The sequence below is a fragment of the Cynara cardunculus genome (genome assembly GCF_001531365.2).
Source record: "Cynara cardunculus var. scolymus isolate 2C chromosome LG 17, CcrdV1, whole genome shotgun sequence".
Lineage (NCBI taxonomy): Eukaryota > Viridiplantae > Streptophyta > Magnoliopsida > Asterales > Asteraceae > Cynara > Cynara cardunculus.
The window spans coordinates 26,074,318-26,094,970 of record NC_037544.1 but is presented as its reverse complement, the minus strand read 5'-3'; the positions used below and the strand labels follow the sequence as shown (position 1 = coordinate 26,094,970).

Genomic DNA, 20,653 nt, shown 5'->3' with positions numbered 1-20,653 from the left:
TACAATCGTGACCTACGCAATGCCTCTGACTATAAGAGGCAATTCCTCCTCCCAATGTAGAATATGTTCTTTTCAATATTGAACAGGGCCCTGACATGCAAGCTGGGATCGATGGATCAGGGTAACATCAACATAATGACCATCATGTACGGCCTCTTCTTCAATCTGCCGCTGTTCTACGTTGTCCTCATCTACAACGAAATCCATGCAGCAATACTCAAGAAGTGTAAGCTTTAGGCCGCAGGAAAGCCACTGTCATCCGTGCTCTACCCAAGATTCCTCGCTCTCTTCATAAGGGATGCGATGAGGAGACATGATCTCCCGGCCGATGGACCATTCACACCACAGTTCACAATGCATGGTCATCGTCCAACAATCTCCAAGGACGGATACACCATCGAGAGGACAGTCTCTCGAGCCATGCTCAGCGTCATACCAGAGACGTCTGAGATAAAGGCAGACCTATGAACGGTCTCTACTGTCCCAAGAATCGAGGGCAGCTACTCCAGAGCACTTAGACCCGTCCCCAGAAACCAACGAAGGAGCACAAGAGTCGTCTTCATCGAATGATGAAAATGATGATGATGACTCCCCCCGTGCATCCCCCGACCCTTCACATACAATACCCATTCCCACTATCCAAAGGGCACCCACCATCACTACCCCTGGCGATCAAGGCCAAAGGGTATTGAACAAGGACGACCCAGTCCAATCCCACACCCATCCAGCCATCCAGAAGCCATTCTTCGGGCCTCTGGAGATGATACAGCCGAGGAACCCCACCATGCATCGCCTCCCTCCCAACAGAGGGGCGATGAAGAAAGAAGAGCCACTTCGCATCATGGCTCGCCCTTATCCTTCACACACCTAGAAGCATGTGTTGCTTCTGGCATTGCTGATCCATAAGATCGTTCAGAGCGATCTCGTGTTCAAACACATCCCCCTTCGATACTTGATCTAGCGAAGGGGACACACATCTACTTCTCTTACCAGGCCTCTGAAGCCAAGGAAGAAGAAGAAGTTGCAGCAACATCACAAGATAGCTCCTTACTAGAGGGCTATCAAGGACATGATGGAAGTCCTTCACGACCCACATTCTCACAAGGCCAAGAAGGCGCCTCTGGAGCTGAGGCTTAACCTGCAGCATCCGTTGCTGTAGGGGTTACCCCTATGGCTAATCTGGTAACAAAGGCTGAGTTGCAAGCTTTTGAAGCCACGATTCAGCGGTCCTTGGAAGACCTAAAACTCACCATCCAAGGGATTGTCAACAACCCTCCATCCATTGACCTAACCCCTCTACGACAATCCCTTGCAACCCTTGAAGCCCAAACTAAAGACAACACAACCCGTCTCCAAATGCTTCAACAGACAGTCACCCAACACCACAACACCTCCTTTTCCCTTGCCACCCAAAGAAATCAACTCCAAATTCACTCCATAGCCACCCTCACGGCCAAAGCAACAACAACTGATGAAACATTAGCCTCCATCATCACCCAACTAAACACTATCTCCCAAGCCATAAACAACCTCCCATCATCTATCTCATCTCTAATCCCACAACCTGCATCAACCACCACTACATGCATCGATGAATCACTAGCCTCTCTTTCTACCTAAATCACCACCATCCAAAACACCCTCTCCTCCCTCCCAGCCACCATACTAGCCACCATTCCCCAACCTCCTCCTCCTCCTCCACCTCCCTCTGCAGGCCCATCTTTTGATGAAGCCTTCTCTTCCTTCACTGCAGAGGTGAGGAATCTAATAGCCAACTTTCCCATTCCTCCATCCACATCCACCACCACCTCAATGCCCCCACCTGCCTCCACCTCCACCATGGACTATGCAACCAGGGCCGACCTAAGGGTCCTGTCAAAGGCACTTGTCTCATCCTTCAATGAGATAAATGCAAAATTCATTCATCGTGCTGCACAACCAACCAAGGCTCTCTCCCAGAGCCTTGTTGATCAACAAGCACGCACCAACTCCCTCCTTCACTCATTAGAGGAAAGCCGGAGTCAACAAGTCCTGAAGGCGTATCTTGCCTCCTTCAAGAAGGAGAAAAAGAAGAAAAGGAGATGAACTTCATGCTCCAGCAACCGCCTACACAAAAGGCCATGCCATGAGGACCCAGACCCCGATGATCAAGGTCTAGAACCTCATGAGGGGGAGAACGAGGCTGCGGCTGCTCAACATATGAATCTGCTATACCACCACCCTCACCCCAAACACAACACCAACCATCTTCCCCAAACCAAGAAACTCAAGCGAGGGAACCAGAGGCTCAGCCCTCTGAAGATGTACAGAATGTACATGTTCCCATCGCCACAGCCCAAGAACTCATCGAGTTGAGCTCATCAACCGATGAAGAACCATCAACACCACCAACCAACCTACCCTTCACCCCATCACAATCTCCAAACTTACCATTAACCCCATCACCAACACCACGCACCACACAACCATTCCCTACTCTACCCATACAAACTCAACCCACAATCACCCAACCTTCATCACCACAATCACCACCATCCCAACCCAATGAACCAGAAACCACCCAAAAGCAACATCCTAAACCACAAGCCACCACGTCTAAGGCCAATGAACCAGAGCTAACCCAAACTCTTCCATCATCTACCCCCTCTCAACCATTAACCCAAACACAACCCACAGCCCAACAAACCCAGGTGCAAGCAAATGTTCCTTCATCTTCAAGGCACCCTCCCTAAGGGATAGTCGATGAAATAATAACAAACATGGAGTCGCTCAGGAGACGTCCAGAGGTGCCACCAAGGGAGCCAGTCATGATGGAGAATATCCATCAATACATGTACCATGATCGCGATGAAGGTTTGACACTCAATCCTCCAATACTATCACCAGAATCCATGAACCTCTTACACCATAGGTTTATTAGACAGACCACCCAACCACCAAGGGCTGTCTTTTCAAATAATGGAATAAAGTTGGTCATGGACATCAAAATGAGGACCTTTGCCAATCGAGTCATCAAGTACATCAAGTACACAGTGGAGAGAGCTCGTGGTCAGGTCAGCGTCTTTAGTGACAATGACTTGATTAATCTCAATCCCTATGACTTGATTGAGCTTTATGCGTACACGACTCAGCGACAGGATCAAGGCATAAGATTTGGGATGGCTAACAGAGCGATTGTATAGACTATAGAGACCTTGGTAAAGCATCGAGCCAATTGTGATTTTGAGATTGCTTTTCGGCTTGGCATCGAAAGACTATCCTGCACTCCACCCAACGAAGACTTCCCTGGGCTGCAGGAGAAGAGATCTGCCTCTGTCCTCGCTCAACCAGAACTGGGTTTGGTATACAAAAATGAGTTTGGAGCGAAGAAATTCTTTAGGTTGACTGAGGCCTTTAAGTATTCAAATGAAACACTTAAATGGTTTCAGAAAGCCATAAGAGACAGATTGGGCAGATCTCACGTACCAACAAACGATGGACATAGATTGATACATGAAATATCTACAGTCATCGATTATAGAGGACTACTCATGCGCTTTTGGGAAATATCTGAGGGGAGACCCTAAGTGTAGTCTTATGTATTTTTTGTTGTTGGTTTGTAATTTTCATTTCACCAATGTAAGAATTCATCATTTGATCCAATGAAAAATTTGGCAAAAGATGTTTTTCTATAGAATAGCCTCTGTTCTTCATTTATACTTTGAATGTTCTTAGAATAGACGATGTTTGCTCTTTCATTACTTAGGGGGAGATTGTTAGACCCCATAAGTGTTATGCATGAAGTAATGAAGACAAACAAGTGATGAAGAACCAGAAGACCGATGGAAGACTTCAAGGAAAAATAACTAAGTCTGAAGAACAACCAGAGGGTCGATGAACTGACCAAAGATGTGATGGAAAGTGCATCTCCATAACCCCTTTGGACACTAACACTTGAAGTTTCCTTCAACAGTTCAACCAGAGGCAAACAAAGAAGATATGAAGATAAAGTTGAACGCATATCTCACAGAAGATAGCTGGAGATAATCATTCAACAGCAAAGTTTATCTCATTTTAATGTTTATCCTTGTTATAGATAAGCTTTATCTGTTAGTAGAAGATTAACTAAATAGTCTCGCTAGATAGTTATCTTCTAATTAGCCTACTAGTATAAATAGGTGATTAGGCCTATTGTAATCAACGAAGCTTTTACGTTTTTACATTATTATTGAAAAAAGTGAAATCTTTGGCACTCAAGATTGTTCTTTGAATGTTTATACATTGTTCTTGAGTGTTCATCATTTTTGTTAATTAAAACACTATAATTTGGTTATTCTTAACTTGATTATTAGTGTTATTGAGAGATCTGGGATAAACAGGTGTATTTACAAAATAGGTCCTTCTGGTTTGGACCTATTAACATCTGACTCAACCCCTTAACTATCATAAAAATGCATTCGGCCCCCTGACTCTATTACTTTTGATATCTTTACACATTTCACCCCTAATATGACATGTTCCTTCATTTTTAATCCGATTTTCAAATATGTTTATATTTTTTTATCCAATAAAATAAAACTCATTTTATTTTATTTTCCTTGTTCTTTTTGCTTTCTAATTTATTTATTTACCTTATTTTGGGGTGTCACAACTTATACAATTATAGAAAAAATTAACTTTCAAGACGAATACAACTTAACACTGATTTTCAGTCCTAACAACTTCAGATCTTGACTATTTGAACACAGGGGTTTGTTTCCAGTGAGAATGAAAGTTACAGTGAGAAGGATAAGAAGAGATCTTCACCCTTGTATCAATCCTGATTGAAGATCAACCATAGTGAGATGCATCAAAATGCATCAAATCAATTCCCATGAGAAGCTAATTCTTGGGGTGGGAGTGAGCTTAAAAATGATCAAAGGTCAGATCTCTTCATACGTTTCTCACTAACTCTTACTCTCACACGATCCTTCATCTTGAACACAATGTGTCAATAAAGCAATACCATAAACACAAAGGAAAGAGCAAAAGCGTAAATTCCTAAAACCTTCCAATCAAATCCTTCATGTTGTTCCTTCTTAAAAGAAAAAGAGGGCAAATCTTGAAGAATGCATCTTGGTTGAAGCATAAACGCCGTCAGAAGTTTTGTCGGTAAGACAAAAAAAGGACGACAAGCGTTGATGGTGCTTCTCCATACAACGAACGATTTCTTCAACTGGACAACATAACCCTTTACTAGTATCCTATAAATTGGTACAACTCGAGATTAATTCAGTGCTTGCTTCCAGTAACCCTTCCTTGGTCAAAGCATGGGGATCACTGACTGTAAGAGAAGTTATTTCACAAGAAGATATATGCTCTTCATTCTCCAAGATGGATGTATTTGTCGTCGGAGTGCCACCATCAGTTACCATGAATGTACATTTTCTCAAGCTGAAGATTTCTCATACATACTACATTATCATCAACAATATTAAAAAGAACTACACCATTAGAAATTTGGGTTAAAATAAGGGAGATTAATAAAAATAACTATTTTGACGGGACCAATTCACTTCTTAGCCATTCCTCTCACATACTCATCAAAAAATCAATACCTCCGCAAGTGCCTAAGCTGCAACTTGCGGAGGGTGTTCTTACTACGAACCCTTTCATTTTAGTTATTGTGTTATCTCAAGTTATATTCCTACTAATATATTTACTATATTATAGTACATTTTCCTCATGTTTTTAAAATCTAATTAAATTCAAGTTTACAACTTCATGTTGTATACATACAACTTCTTAATTAAAAGTTACACCTTTTGACTCCATAAAATAAATTAATAACTAACTGATAAACATATTCGAATACAAGATAAACGTTGACCTTACTAACACAACAAAATATTGTTGATAACAAACCAAAGATTTTTCCTATCTCAGAACCACACAAAACAAAGCTGAGAGAGATAGAAAATAAAACGAAGCATGAATTAGAATTGAAGGTTCGAGTTCTCATTTTCATAATCGAGATATATCGCACTGCATTGCACGAATATACTTATAATCCCTGCAAATACACTTCATTGTTGGTAATCAACTTTTTTGTCCAAATATCCCTAATACAATACTTCATGAATATATGATTTTTCTTTTTAATGGGAAAACACATTAATTTTTCGTTCTCGATTTGTAATAAAAATTTACAACCGGTCATGTTATACGATACACACTTGATATTTTATAACTCGTTTTAAAGTGTTTACCGAATGTTTTATAATAATTAATTATATTTGAAAAAATTAGACAAATAGTATTGATGGGTGGGTCTCTTTTAACCACTTGTGACATTTTCACCTACTCCGTCCGATCATATTTGGTTTGTTATTCAACCCGTTCAACCGTTTATTTTCATCAACTATAATTAATAGGAATAATTATGGGTCGGAAATTTGCATTTAATTTTGGATATTTCAGAAAATTCGGTAAATAAAATAAAACGCTTTATTCCCTTTTCCGGATATTAGAGATCTGTTTCGAGCCTCTTTCCATGGTTCCTTCGACGGACGGTATCTTTTAGGAGACGATTTTTCCTAAACTCCCCAATCTCATTACTTTTTTCTCGATTCTCTACTCACCAAGAAGATCGATTACTAGTGATTCGTTGGATCGAGTTTTTCTCGTGACGGACTAGTGATTGGTATGATTCTTTGAACTTTTCTGCTACGTGGTTTTGTTTGGTATGATTGTTGATGTTTCTAGGTTAATATTTGCTTTCAGAATTTGCGTAATTATCGTCTGTTTGTTGGAAGGCAAGTTTATATGTCAAGATTTTTTTTTGTTTTTTTAATCTTTTGACTAGGGATTATAAGTTCTTGTCGACAGATTAAAACAATCTTGGTTCATCTGCAGGAAAACCTAAAATTAAGTATGTACTGTGTTATCAGTTATGCGATGTCAAATTATGTTAAATCGTGTAAGAATTGCTGCCATATGGTTTCGTATTGAAGTAGATCAAGAGAAAAGGAATTGATTGATATTTTTTTCTAGAAACTAGCAAAAAGGGGTACCCTTTCTTTCTTGGTCAAGATCTCTACTTGCTTAACTTGCTGATCAATTTTCTGGTTTTGTTGAATGGAGGTTTCAAGAATTTGTTAGAGTCTTGGAGTAATGAAATTCTATTGATTGTCACTATGTTGCCTTGGGTTGCTTGTAGGCTCTTAATATGGGCATGAATAAATTATCATTAGTATGTCTACCTCTTTACATATCTGATTGTGGTTGGGGTTAATATGTATTTTGTTGGTTGTCAACTTGTTAGTTACCTTTTTGTTAGTGGCTATGTAATGGGTAGATGAAGGCTTGACACAGGACGGATTTTGGACTTGGAAGAAGACAAGGGACTCGTAAAACTTTCAAGGAACTAGGTTTAAAGGGCTTCATACCAACAAAACACAGGTATCTCACCTATGAGCTTCCAGGATCGCTTTTCACAATCAAAGAAAGCAACGCTCAACTTTTTTGTAATTCAACCATCTAATAAATTTTTGGGATTTTCAACCAAGGTCGAATAAAATTTGAAAGGTTGGATTATTGAATATTTTTTTAAATTGGATCGATACTTCCAATAGAATGAGTATGAATAAAGAATCCATGGATGAAGATAGAAAGTAGAGTTCTAATTTCTATATTTAGCTAAATCTTCAATTTTTGTTTTGATTGTAGCGAATAAGTTGCCATTCTTGAGGTATTACTTTACAACTAGACTAACAAAAAAGAAGGATGTTTACTTTACCCTGACAATGTTTTTCCTAAAAATGATTAAAATTGAAGATAATGATAAACCTCAACAATTATCCAAATAACTATCAACTGTCAGATAAACATTAACAACCATCCACGTAATAAATTAATAAATAATTCTTCCCTCCCTTCAAGAAAACTTGTACTTGAATTTAAAGCATTGTAGAATTGGAGATGAGCTTTACAACATCTTCTACACTCATGTTTGCTTGAAATTGTATCTTGAAGCTTCTTCCTGGATAAAGTACGATACCGTATCACTGATCTTGTGTTGACATAAGCTTCAACATAGTTTTGTGGTGTAACAAAATCATGTTTAAAATTTTTCCTCTTTGACTTCCACACAGAAGCTTTAATACTAAGCTCTTCATATGCTCGAGTTAAGTCTGATATTCTCATGCTTCAAAGCTTCAGTCATGGATATGACCACACTATTGTCTATCTTTCTCTTCAGTTTTTTCTTATCTATCGCATCCTGTGCTACTTCATCAGCATTTCTATATTTTCAGCTTGAAGGTTCAAGCTTGTGTGTTCCTCATGCTTGATTTTAGAATCATAATCTGCATTGTTTTGTTGGAAATGAAATCGTTCTTATTTTTCCAACGGTGAAACTATAGTAATTTTGTTTTTTGTCATGCTCAGCATGAAAATAATATATTCATGACTTTCCAAGTATGACATCAGTTAAATTCTTTGGTAAGATATCACAACAAACACTAATCATCTCATCACCAAAATGGATTGGAATCATGGTTTTAAAAATTGCAAGTGGTTTATGCCTTGGAAGAAGGTAGTCAAAAAACGACTATGAGGAGACGCCTCTCAAGCCTTGTATGGGATGTATGCCTTGGTTGTACTTGTATGAGGCAAAGGAGGTGGGCGAGGCACACACTCAGCAGCGAACTCTCTCCTAACAGCAAAATTACCCTCCTCACCTCACTGACAGCCCTCCTCCTCACCTCATCCACCTCATATATTCTCTCTCAGGCAGCCCCCTTCTCACGGTTTCTCATTTATTCTACCTTAGGTGGATTGTTTTTATTTCACATATAAATAATTATTATATTTAATAACTTCTGTATTCCTTCATTTTGTGTTTTTAATATATAATATAAATATGTAATATAGTTATTTAACTTTTGTATTTTATATCTTTTAAGACTTATAACTCTTGGTTTAATGAATTTTATGACTTCTATAACTTGATGTGATATGCAATTATGTTTTGCCTGTTATGAATTTAATTTGTTTCTGCCTCCAAGTGCCAAGGAAAAATGCCACGCCTTGTGTTTCCATACTTTAAAACCTGGACTGGAATGATAGATAGCATTAATGAGCCATGCATTATTTAGCCAAGATAGGGTGTCAGGAAATGAAACAAGTTGCATTTAAGATTTGATCTTTTTACAAGCAAATGAGACAACTGGGATAATGCTAAGGTTCAGAAGATCTTATTGACACTTACTACATGAAGTCATGAAGACTGTTTCTGTGTGACAATATCCTAGTTTTTCCAATATCACTGTCCGTTGTACAATTTGTTTCTAGCGAGTATAGAAACATATCTAACATTATTAATTACATTGCTTCTTTTGTAATATCCTGTTGGGCATTTCTGCAGGAACAATGTCCCTTGCTCGGCCTCATCATGCAGAACACAGTCAAGTTCCTGGTGATTTCAGATCTTCCTTTGGAAGAAATTACCATCACATGTATGGCTCAGCCTCCTCAGCCTTTACGACCAACAGGCGTTACATTAATAATAACCATAGAAGAAGCTATAACAACTCCCATGACTTCTCAAATGAATCTGGGCAGCAGTATAACGTTTACGGTTACATTGAGCCCGAAGTTTTACCATCTCTCAAGAGGAGGAAGTTTTCCGCCACCAATTGGGAAAGTTATGGTACATCTTATAATCAATCTTGCACATATGAATATTCCCCTTCAAGCTCCAAGATCACTTCCCTTCCTCCTGTAGTGTCCGATGCCAATGCTAAAGCTTGTACATCTACTAGTTGTAAGCGTGACCGTACAAGGTTTGAAGACGAGGATGCTGAATTTATGTCAAGGGATGAGATTGAGAGGTTTTCACCTTCCAGAAAAGATGGTATTGATGTCCTGCAGGAAACACATTTGCGGTACTCTTACTGTGCGTTTCTTCAGAACCTTGGAATTCGTCTTGAGCTGTAAGCAAAGCATTTTAGTTTGTCCTTGTACACGTCTATAAATTCTAACGATGTCATTTGAAGTTAGGCATTATAAAGGTTTGTCTAATTGTGTTCATTTTGTTGTTTGACACGAACTTTTTTTAATTTTGATCACAGGCCACAAACTACCATTGGAACTGCTATGGTTTTATGCCATCGGTTTTTTGTCCGGCGGTCGCATGCATCCCATGATAGATTTGTAAGATACTATTTCTTTTTGGTAAATAACCAAGTATAGGCATGATAAATGTTGTTCACTTCTATGGTTAAGAGAATTAAATAAAATATGATATTAGAAGTACTGTCACTGTCTGTGAAGGTTTTTGTATCTTAGATATTACTAGTTATTGCATTTGCATATAGGCTACTTTTTCATTATTATATTCTACTTTCGAAATATAAATAAAACATTTACTACCTTATTACTGTTTTGTTTTAGGTCTATGACCTAAATTCCTAACATTCAGTTGACAGATATCTGAAGGCTATACATTTCAATGTTAGATAATTTCCAATACTTAAGGATGTGAAAATACAATATTAGATATGGCATCGCTTTGCCTTGCTAGCATTGAAGCGTGGAAGTATTGTACTTCTGCTGTTGCAGGGTAATTAACACACCTTTGTTTGAAGATAAGGAATGACCCATTTTTCTTCTGTTGTCATGGAAGAATAAGCTTCTTTTCCTCTAGTCCATGTCATATTGCTATTTTACACTTAAGACACATCACTGTCCTGTTTTTTGTTCTTGTCTTGATGTTATTTGAAGGTGTGAACTGAGGCATAGTGGCTGTAGGCACCTTGCTCTTCGTTTGAGCGGCTATCGGTTGGGTACTCCTGTCTCCAACCAAAATAGTAATTGTAACTACAGAAATATAACTAAAATGATGCGTAGTAGCTGTGATCACTTACTTATGATGGAGCTAGTAGTTCCTTGATGTGCTCCATTAAAACCAGTAGTTTATCTGAACTAACTTGAGCTGTAACCTGTATACCATTTTTGTTGTTGATTTGTTTAGTGAAGTTATTGTTGCTTATACAATTATCCTACAGTTGGTTGCTACTGCTGCCCTTTTTCTTGCTGCAAAGTCTGAGGAGACACCTTGCCCTCTGAACAATGTCTTGAGAGTGTCCTCTGAAATTTTCCATAAGCAGGATTTCAATTTACTCTGCTATCTACTCCCCATGGTGAGTACTTAATACTGGTCTCAGCAAGGAATCTATTGTTTCAGTACTTTGTATGATTCTTTTTGTCTAATAAACCACTGTTGAACAGGATTGGTTTGATCAATACCGAGAACGGGTGATTGAAGCTGAGCAAATGGTTCTGACGACTCTTAACTTTGAGCTTAATGTGCAGCATCCATATGCCCATCTTACGTCCATTCTTGATAAACTAGGCCTTGCACAGTCACTTCTGGTAAATCTGGCGTTGAGCTTGGTCAGTGAAGGGTAAGCCATATCATACTTTTTTGTTTTAACAAGCTTTATGGAATTGGAGTAGATGAATTTCAATGGTGATTGTCCCTCTGTTGGTTGCTTTTATCTAAATTGGAATAATGCTAGATAGCAGGCTACTGGGCAGAAGTGCCTGCATCTCACCTAATTACCTTTTCAGTATATTTCTTTGATTTGCTTGGTGGCATCTCTAGTCGTAGGATTTACTTTTGTCATTTTGCTACTCGATCCAGTAATCTTCCTTCTGTGCTCTTGCACAATTGCTATGTGTAGTTGTCTGCATTGTTTATTGATTTCTTGGATTGACATATACTTGCAGGGCCAATAGAAGAGTAGCATGCAAGCCTGTATGATTTTCTTAGCTGGTGGATAGATATGCTGTTCGTCTAGAGTCTTATTTCTCATCTGAAGTTGAACAACCGATGTGTTTGGATGCAGTTTCTATGAAATTCAAATTCTTTCTTAACTTGATTGCTAACCATAGAAGCTAGTCGCAAGTGCTTCAGCACCAACTTTGTATCATTCTTTTGTGTCCATATGTAATGACCACACCTGAATCACAGTGCATAGTTATTTCTGACTCTACAAGGCAGCTTGTTTACTTGGGGTACAGCCTTTTGAGGGACCTTGCAATCACTATTTCATCACTGGACAGCTAACCAATTAACTTGCAAGAAAAAAAAAGTTTCCAATAAAACTAATTTTTTTAATGAGTAATGATTTCCCCAAAAGATACAAGTTACATACTCTCGACCTTTTCTGTTATCATCTAGCTAAAGTTCGATTCACTTACTTTATTTTTGTTTGGCATTCTAAACAAGATACAGTTTCACTATATGTTCTTGCTTGCTTCTGTTATATTGAAGTCTATAGGCGAATATCTATTAAATTGAGTATTGAAACCCAGAGGGTGTCAAATGTCAACTGCTATTCCCTGTATCTTTGCTTTTGTTTCAGATTCCTTGTTTAATATATTGCAAGTGATTTTCAGAATAGAACTTGATATTGGCTATTGTGATACAGAAGTACACGTGTTTTATAAAATCTATGCAAAGAAGGGAGCAAAAAGATTACATGATTGTATCTAAGATGGAAAAGAAAAGAAACTTTTGGTGTTAGTGGGCATAGCATATAACTCAAAATTCAACTGTGCTTGAGTGGTTGCAAAAACACAATTATTTATACACATTTTTCCTTTGGCACCATGCACCAGTTTGTCATTCTTACTGTTAATTGTGTTGATGCATAGATCATCTTGTTTATTGCTGTGAGTGTTAATCACTACTAGAGAAATGCTTCGTTCCCTTTTTGCTTGGTTGAGAAAGTTATATTTAAAAAGTGCGCTAGTTGATGAGTGTTATTATACGTCTTGCCTGTTTTTTGATCGGGTATGGACCTTCATATGCTTCCATCTATTTGTCCCGTTCATACTGTTATGTTTTTCGGCATTCAATCCTAAATGTAAATTTTGTATTAGGTTCTACTTTACTACTCTGAGTTGGCAAAATTTCCATTACCTTGCTGATTGATTGTTCTAGCACAGGGGGTCACATCTATATGCTATATCTTCCCATTTTTGGCTTTAGGTGGTTCTGGGTTTAAGTGTGTAATGGAATGTTTTGGTCCATAAGATGATACCTCGTTGATCGTCGCATTATTTTGAAATATTTTCCGTATCATGTTTTCTTTTAGACTGAAGGTTAACATAACTACTGAGTTCTCAAAAGCAGTTCTATTTGAAGGTTAACATAACTACTGAGTTCTCAAAAGCAGTTCTATTTGACTGTGGCTGTGATATTAACAGAGACATGTCTACTGTCTTGGATGGGTATATTTTGTGGTGTTAACCAAGGGATACTGGCAGGAAGCTGGTTGATGGTTTTTCTCATTCTAGTGGTGATTACTCTTAAATTTCATTATATACATGCCTAATGTTGCTTGTGCTGATCTGGTAATCATAATCTTGCTAGGTGGATGGTCTTTTTTTCTCTTTTTTACCTTGTTAACTCTTTGTTTCTTGTATTATAGCTTTCTTTACAGTCACAATGTACCTCTTCATTTTAACCCACTATTTAATTAAGTCACTTCTTTAGTTTCGTTCTTGTTACGCATCATTCATCAATCAATATCATACATACATACATCGGATGCTAATTTATTGGTATAGAAGTTATCTACATGATGTCTACCATAAGTTGGTGACTGTTTTATGATGAAAGTAATTGTTAAATGGACTTCTGATAATATTTTATTATGGTTATGTTTACGAGATTATGAACACCAGGAGTAATGCACTTTGAATCTGCATCTAGAATCTGTTGATAGTGAGAATAAATTTTCTTTTACTTTTTACTTCTCATGTTCTTTGTTTGCATTTGCAAATGTTGTTCCTGAATCATCTGCATGCTTGGTCTTAGAGTGCTGGAACTTCAGCTGATGTTTAAGGGCGTGCTGCTTACCATTTTTCTTTTGGCGAGAATTTTAACCCTCTCTTCTTTTAATCAAAAAGTAGGTTTGGAAAAGCAAATTTCGACAGCTAATGCATACCATTAATTTTATTATTAAACAAAAAAACTGAGGTGGCTTCCTAATCCCTTGCTTCTCTTTCCTAAACCTCAGATGCTGTTTTTGTAACAAGTCCTTTCAGATTTGTCTTTGTTGTCTTGGCTGACATGACATTGTAAGTTCCATCAGTACATAAATAGTCAATGTGCTAGTTAGTATTTTTAGTGTCTTGATGACAGACATTAGAATCACTTGAATGATTGTGACCCATCGCAAATGAAAAAAGATGTCCAGGAAGATTTGCCTTGTGTGAAGTATATGCATTATAAGCACAGATGCTTGTTGTTAGAAGTGGGAATAGCACATCTCATGCTTGCAGTCTAGTGATCTCATTGCTATTACTGATATCATTAGCTTAAGAAACAAACCAAACGAACTTACTATATCCCCCCTACACACACAGAAGCAGTGTCTGGGGAGGGTAGGATGTGTGCAGACCTTACCTCTACCACAAGGGGTAGAGAGAGTGTTTCCATGAAGTCCCCTGACTTGAAAAACAAAAAATAACAGGGAAAAAGTGTCGTAAGTAGCAGTGAAGTGACAGGTACAGTGATGAAATATCATTAGCTAAGAAACAAACCAAACCAAACGAACACAGTATATCTCACATAGAGGTGGGGTTTGGGAAGTGTAGGATGTATGCAGACCTTTTTACCTTTACCCCAAGTGGTAGAGAGGCTGTTTCTGTGAAAACCCCCGGCTTGAAAACAAAAATAACAGGGAATAAGTGTGGTAAGTAGCAGTGAAGTGACAGGTGCAACGCGATGAAATATCATTAGCTTAGAGCTTCTGCTAATTTTTGGAGGAGGAAAAAAACCCTAGCTTAAAACTTGCATATTGTCAAAGCTATTACAGAACGGAGAAATATGCCATTGGCTTTCTTAGAGTGACGTTGCTTGCGAAAGTAGTTGTTTCTGCCTTTTCAATTAAACTGGGGTCCAAAGTCTGCAGCATCAAAGTGGGTACTGGTTTGGTGTTCTAGATGGGGTGTAAAATCTTTTTTATGCTAATGGCACTTGTCAGCAATTCTGCGGAAGATACTTGGAAAATGTGCATCAGATGCTGCTTTCTTTGTTGGTAAGAGAAAATTGCCTTGGCTTGCCTTCTAACTTGGCACACTTGCTTCAACATATCACATGTCACATTACACCTGCTACTCGTCTCTTTGGTAATTACTAAAAACTTTGAAGCGGATGCTCGTTTAATGTAATATTCAATTTGTGCCAGAGATTGATTATTCATTTTATGGTGTGTTTAATCATTAGATGGTTGTTCAATAACTTGTTCTCTGCTGATTTTTTGTTCGATTTTACTATCCTAAAATTGAGTAATTCTTTTGTAGGTTGCGTAGCTCACTTTGGCTTCAGTTTAAGCCTCACCAGATTGCGGCTGGAGCTGCATATCTTGCTGCAAGATCTTTAAATATGGATCTTACGTCATGCCAGAATGTTTGGCAAGAGTTCTACACACCACCATCTGTACTCAAGGGTATGCAATTTCATTTTTGATTTCAGGTTACTCTTTTTGCGCCAAAATTCATAGCCATGCAAATGTTATTACGGAATATTTCTACAAGTAATTGATGGCTTTCTTATGTCCCACTCACTCCGCTACTTTTGCACATGTTTCCTGTTAATTTTTTGTTTTGCAAGCCAAAGCCCTCTTTACCAATTGGAAGAGACAAGGTGTGCGGTACATTCTACCCTCCCTAGACTCTACCTTTGTGTAGGATATATTGGGTTCGTTAGTCTGGTTTTTTTATATATGGATGGCTTTGTTGCAAAGTCCGTACATTTTTGTTTAGAACACGATATAAAGGATGAGCTTGTGGCCTTACTTTTTTATTAAGAAAAACTCTGGGAAACCACACCCAAGAGGGTGGTTTTTTGCTGCCTGCTCACTGATTCACCCCAAGGGCGAGATTCATACTTAGGGCATCTGCGGTGCCACATCATGTTTCTCTTTCCTACCCATTTCATAAACCTTCTACCGAATCATGAACCTGTCCATAACCTAAATTTTAATTACTTATTATTTAATTGGATTGGGTCCCACCATTTTGATGAATCGGTTCATGTTTATGAACCTTTCCCCTTTCACGTTGGCATGCACCACTTCCTCCCAACGGTGTAAAAATTTCTTAACCGGTTCGCCAGGTTTATAAACCTTCCATAAAGCATCTCCACAATTTCATGATTCTGCCACATTGATTTCCCATTCCTACACCTTGTACAAACCTTCACTCCTAACCATGAACCGATCCATGATTCATAATAAAAACAAAATTAAAAATAGAGTGGGTGAATTCATTTATTAATTATTTACTAAAATGGCTGTGAGGTCACATTCTCGCTATGGTTTAAACTGTTTTTTCCAAGCTGATGTGGCAATGTACCGGTCCAAACCCACATATTGAAGAAAGCAAATTGGGTTTTGGCTATAAGTTTGTATTTATCGAAACTCCGATAAAGATCTTGATTAATTTCATTTGAACCTGAACTTAAACCAAACCATACCAAACAAACCTATTAAATCACATGCAGGTAGTGTTGGGGGTAGGATGTACGTAGACCTCTCAACTACCCCTATGGTAGAAAAGTTGGTTCCATGAAGGACCATATGAACCTGAACTACTTGTGCGTAGTATGTATGCATATATTCTTCTAGAGATAAAAATCTTGTTGCTTTCTTGTTGCAGATGTTGTCCAGCAGTTGATGGAGCTTTTTTAGAACATAGCCTAAATGATGGTGGAATTTCCTGTCTCGGTTAGACAATTATATGTGTACTTTTTATACATGGCTTTCTGCCATTTTTAGGTCGGACCATTGAAGGCTGTATAGTCGAAGCCTGTTTGTTCTTTGACTTTGAGATAGTTGGTCATGAATATGTGGTATAGTTCTTAGCCTTTTTATCCTTTTTAATTCGACCAAGGGTTTGAACCTGCAACACTTGTCGTTCGGGTAAAAAAAAGAAACTTGGTAGGGACCTACTTATAATATATTTAAGAAATATTTTTGGTACAATTCACTTTGGCTATTATTATGTAGTGAATTGCAGGTGTACAATGGTAAATCACTACGAGTCAAAAGTAAGTAATGGTGTCCAGGTTTGAACCCAGGTCCTCTTTTGTAGGTGCCCATCATCACATGCTAAATGAGAATTTTCTTATTCTATCATAAAAGGTAATGAACTTGAAAAGGTCATTTAGGGGTAACGCTTACTCGGATAAGTGAACACTAAGTCACATTATTTTACCGGATGAATATGTTAAGGACCAAAAATTATACTCGGTAAGAGTGAAACAAGGACCAAGAGTCTTAGGTGGTGTTTTTTTCTAAGAGGTGCTAAGGTCTGGAGTTTGATTTCATTTCAGATTTTTAAGAGGTGGCGTTGAAGTCTGAAATCTGAATTAGTCAGACTGTTTTTACGTCTAAAATCTAAAATTTGAATTAGTCAGACTGGTTGTTTTTACGTATGAGGTTTGAAATCTGAATCAATAAAGCTGTTTGTCATTGTAAATTGATAAACGTCTGAAGTTTGAAATCTGAATCAATTAATTTTAACTGAAATATCCAATCATTTAAACCATTTCTAAACTATCATTTATTTTTAAAAAATTCAAAAATTCGATTGAAATACGTCAATTGATTCAATGCATAATAGAAAACACGAATGAAATCTCATAACAACTAGAATCGATATTCATTTTGTATTAATTGTGTAGCAATTTCTTCCCTTAAACTAGCCATGTATGTTTGGTATGCGGCATTACCATGCGATTGAACCTCTTCAGTCTCATCCTCGTCATCGTTCTTTTGCTCGTCAGTTTGAGCATACTTAGAAAATAACTCATCACTTAAACCTTCTTTTTGTATGAAGTTGTGAATCGCAAAACATGCAATAACGACGTCTCTTTGAACCTCAAGTGTAAATGATGCAATTCTTTTCAATATTGGAAAACGTGCTTTTAGGACGTCATAATAACATTTCTAGGTTTTTGCATATTAAACTTAGAAGCCAAAATTTGTAAGGACCATCTTAAAGAAGTTAGACATGTGATGTTAGTTGGTAAACAATTGATCTTTTGTGTTTAAGTCTTTTGTGTTTAAGTCTTTTGGTACACAATTGTAAACATTTGATCTTTTGTGTTTAGGTCTTTTGGTACACAAAAGAAACATTTAAATGTTGGTAAACATTTCAACTTTTGTATTGGTGAATATGATGTTTAAATCTTTTAATTTATGAATATGAGTTGTTAATTAACATTGATTTTAGATTTTTTTTTGTATTTTTAAATAATATTTATTTAGTTAAAAAACACTAAACAGCTCACTGAGGGTAAATTGGTCATTTTAACCAGTTCTGTCATGTCCTGTCATGTCTTACCAAATGTTGAACACCTATCCTGTCCTGTCTGTGTATCAAACGCACCCAAAGAGTTGATGTACTTCAGACAGATTCAGATTTTTCACAAAGAAAACTTTCATATTGTCTTATTAAATTAATCTTTCTCTATTCTTGTACTTCAGAAGTACCTTCATATTGAACACAGAGAGTGTCCCACATAGTTTTCAAGGTTTTAAGTTTAATCACAGCGTGATAGACCTCGTCAGAAAGAGCCATGGCTATTATAGATCTCGACACAAGTATCTAAAGCCACCTTCTTCTTGTCTTCATCACTCCACTGATGAGGGAGCTTCAGAATATGTCGTTCAAGAATCGCAACAGTCGTAGCAGTAGCAGGAACTGCCGGAGAGATAGCGGATGGAACATAAGGTCCATTCTCTATGTAGTATGGAATCTCAGAATCCACACCTTCCAAGAAGAGAGACATTCGGTTCTTCCAGAGACTAAAGTTGTCTCTGATAAATCGAGGAGGTTTGGCAATAGAGCGATTGTCGTGAAAGTTTGTGCTCGTGTTTTGCAAAGCCATTTTGAAAGGTAGATAAATTATTTAGAGAAGAAGAGATAATAAAACACCAATAAAACAACAATACAACACAAAAACAAACACTTCTCTGATACAACTTGTTGGTCCTAGCCGGATCTATAAGAGTTTATAGGTAACAGTTTGTAAAGGAGGGGGGTGAATACAAACACAACTGCTTTCACTTTATATTGATAAAGAAGATTAATATAGGTCCCATTAGGGTCTACAAGATGTGTATAACAGTTTGTAGAAGGGGGGGGGGATGAATACAAACACAAAATTTTCAAATTTAAAATATATATTGATAAGAGGAAGATCAAAACATATTTTACAAGATTGTTTGTGGAAAGATAAGGTAGACAAAACCTATATAAACAATCTAAAGTTTACACACTAATTCTTAGCAAATAAAGAAAAGATTTGTTGTTAAAGAAATAGAAGAAAGTAAGTTCTATCTAGGAGAGAACTTGTTTAGAATACAACAAAGAGATTCTAACTTGCTCTTGAAGATGAGCGTATTTGTTTTTAGATGTGTGTGTTCTTTTACTTAAGCGTTAGTAAGCTCAGAGTAAGGGTTAAGAGAATCTCTGCATGGAGATAGAACACATCTATTTATACCCGTTGCATTAAATGCACATTTAATGCAACGTGGTAGGTTTAGAATGCGTGTCAAGCCTTAAGGGGAAGGTTTGTCCTTTGCTACAATGAATAGTACAAAAGCCTATTCATGAGCAGACATCCTTTCATAAAGTTGGTCGGTAATAGAGTCAACTAATCGGCTCCGTAACATATTAAAGTTTAGAAAGGGTAAGGGTTTGTCCTTAGTGTATGTAAGGACAAGACAATAACAATCGTGCTCGACAAGCTTCTTTTGATCGTTGAATGCTGGAATAACCTAAAGGTCTCTTCAGCATTCGTTGAGGCTTGGGCAGTCTTCACACATATGTAGACAAGGTTGTAATCACTGAATACCGCTTAAGATCACGTACTCGCCAGTCTCTAATCTTCAGTTTCAGTCTTCGACTTTCGCTGAAGGTTCTTTGGTGTGAGCGTTGTCTTCTTGAAGTATCGCTGTCGCTGATTGAATTTATGCTGGAACTGAAAAATAGAAACATAAATACTTCGCATAAGGTAAAATGGATTATCATCAAATCAAATGAGAGAGAGGATCAACAATCTCCTCCTATTTGATGATAACAAGACAACATAAAGAAAGTTGTCTTATCAAATAGTAAGGAAAAGTAACATATAAAGTACATGTTCCTTTTAACTATTTTGGGATCTTTTTCAGTGAGCCAGTCTTTACTTAGTGAATTTTCTTAAGTTATATTTACGAAAAGTTATAAGGATGGAAACTAAAACTGAAAGCTCACTGGAACTCATAGACTTGTGTCCCTATTACTTTTTTCAAGGAACTTTTTCAGTAAAGTACAAAAACATTTATATTATATTCAATGGAAATATTACAAGATGTTCAGTACATGTCTAAAACTTACAGACTATAATATTAATCACTGAAAGTAGACATAGTAAGTAGATTACAAAAGAATGTGGACAATATTACAAAGAAAGATGAACTAGTCTAGTAAGTAGATTACAAAAGAATTTTCTTTCGACGTAGAAATTCTCTTCGTATCTTTCGGTCCACCACTTTTCCTTGCAAGTTATCATCTATCCAGAACATAAGATAAACCAGATGTCCCATCGGGCATAGATGTAACTCAG

At 37.4% G+C, this 20,653-nt stretch overlaps 1 protein-coding gene across 8 annotated transcripts; it reads left to right on the top strand.

Moving 5' to 3' along the window:
• The first annotated feature begins 6,485 nt into the window (after positions 1–6,485).
• Positions 6,486–17,034, top strand: LOC112500078 (cyclin-T1-4-like). 8 transcript variants are annotated; one of them, XM_025103358.1, is made up of 8 exons: positions 6,486–7,419; positions 9,386–9,670; positions 9,746–9,953; positions 10,092–10,173; positions 11,028–11,162; positions 11,251–11,426; positions 15,340–15,485; positions 16,696–17,034. In XM_025103358.1, the coding sequence occupies exons 2-8, from the start codon at positions 9,391–9,393 to the stop codon at positions 16,725–16,727; spliced, it is 1,059 nt and encodes a 352-aa protein (XP_024959126.1). In that variant the 5' UTR covers positions 6,486–7,419; positions 9,386–9,390; the 3' UTR covers positions 16,728–17,034. The 8 variants fall into 8 exon arrangements, with proteins under 8 accessions (XP_024959126.1, XP_024959120.1, XP_024959121.1 ...); XM_025103357.1 differs by having other exon boundaries at positions 6,501–6,661; positions 7,322–7,419; positions 9,386–9,953; XM_025103356.1 differs by having other exon boundaries at positions 6,501–6,661; positions 7,316–7,419; positions 9,386–9,953.
• Positions 17,035–20,653: the final 3,619 nt, after the last annotated feature.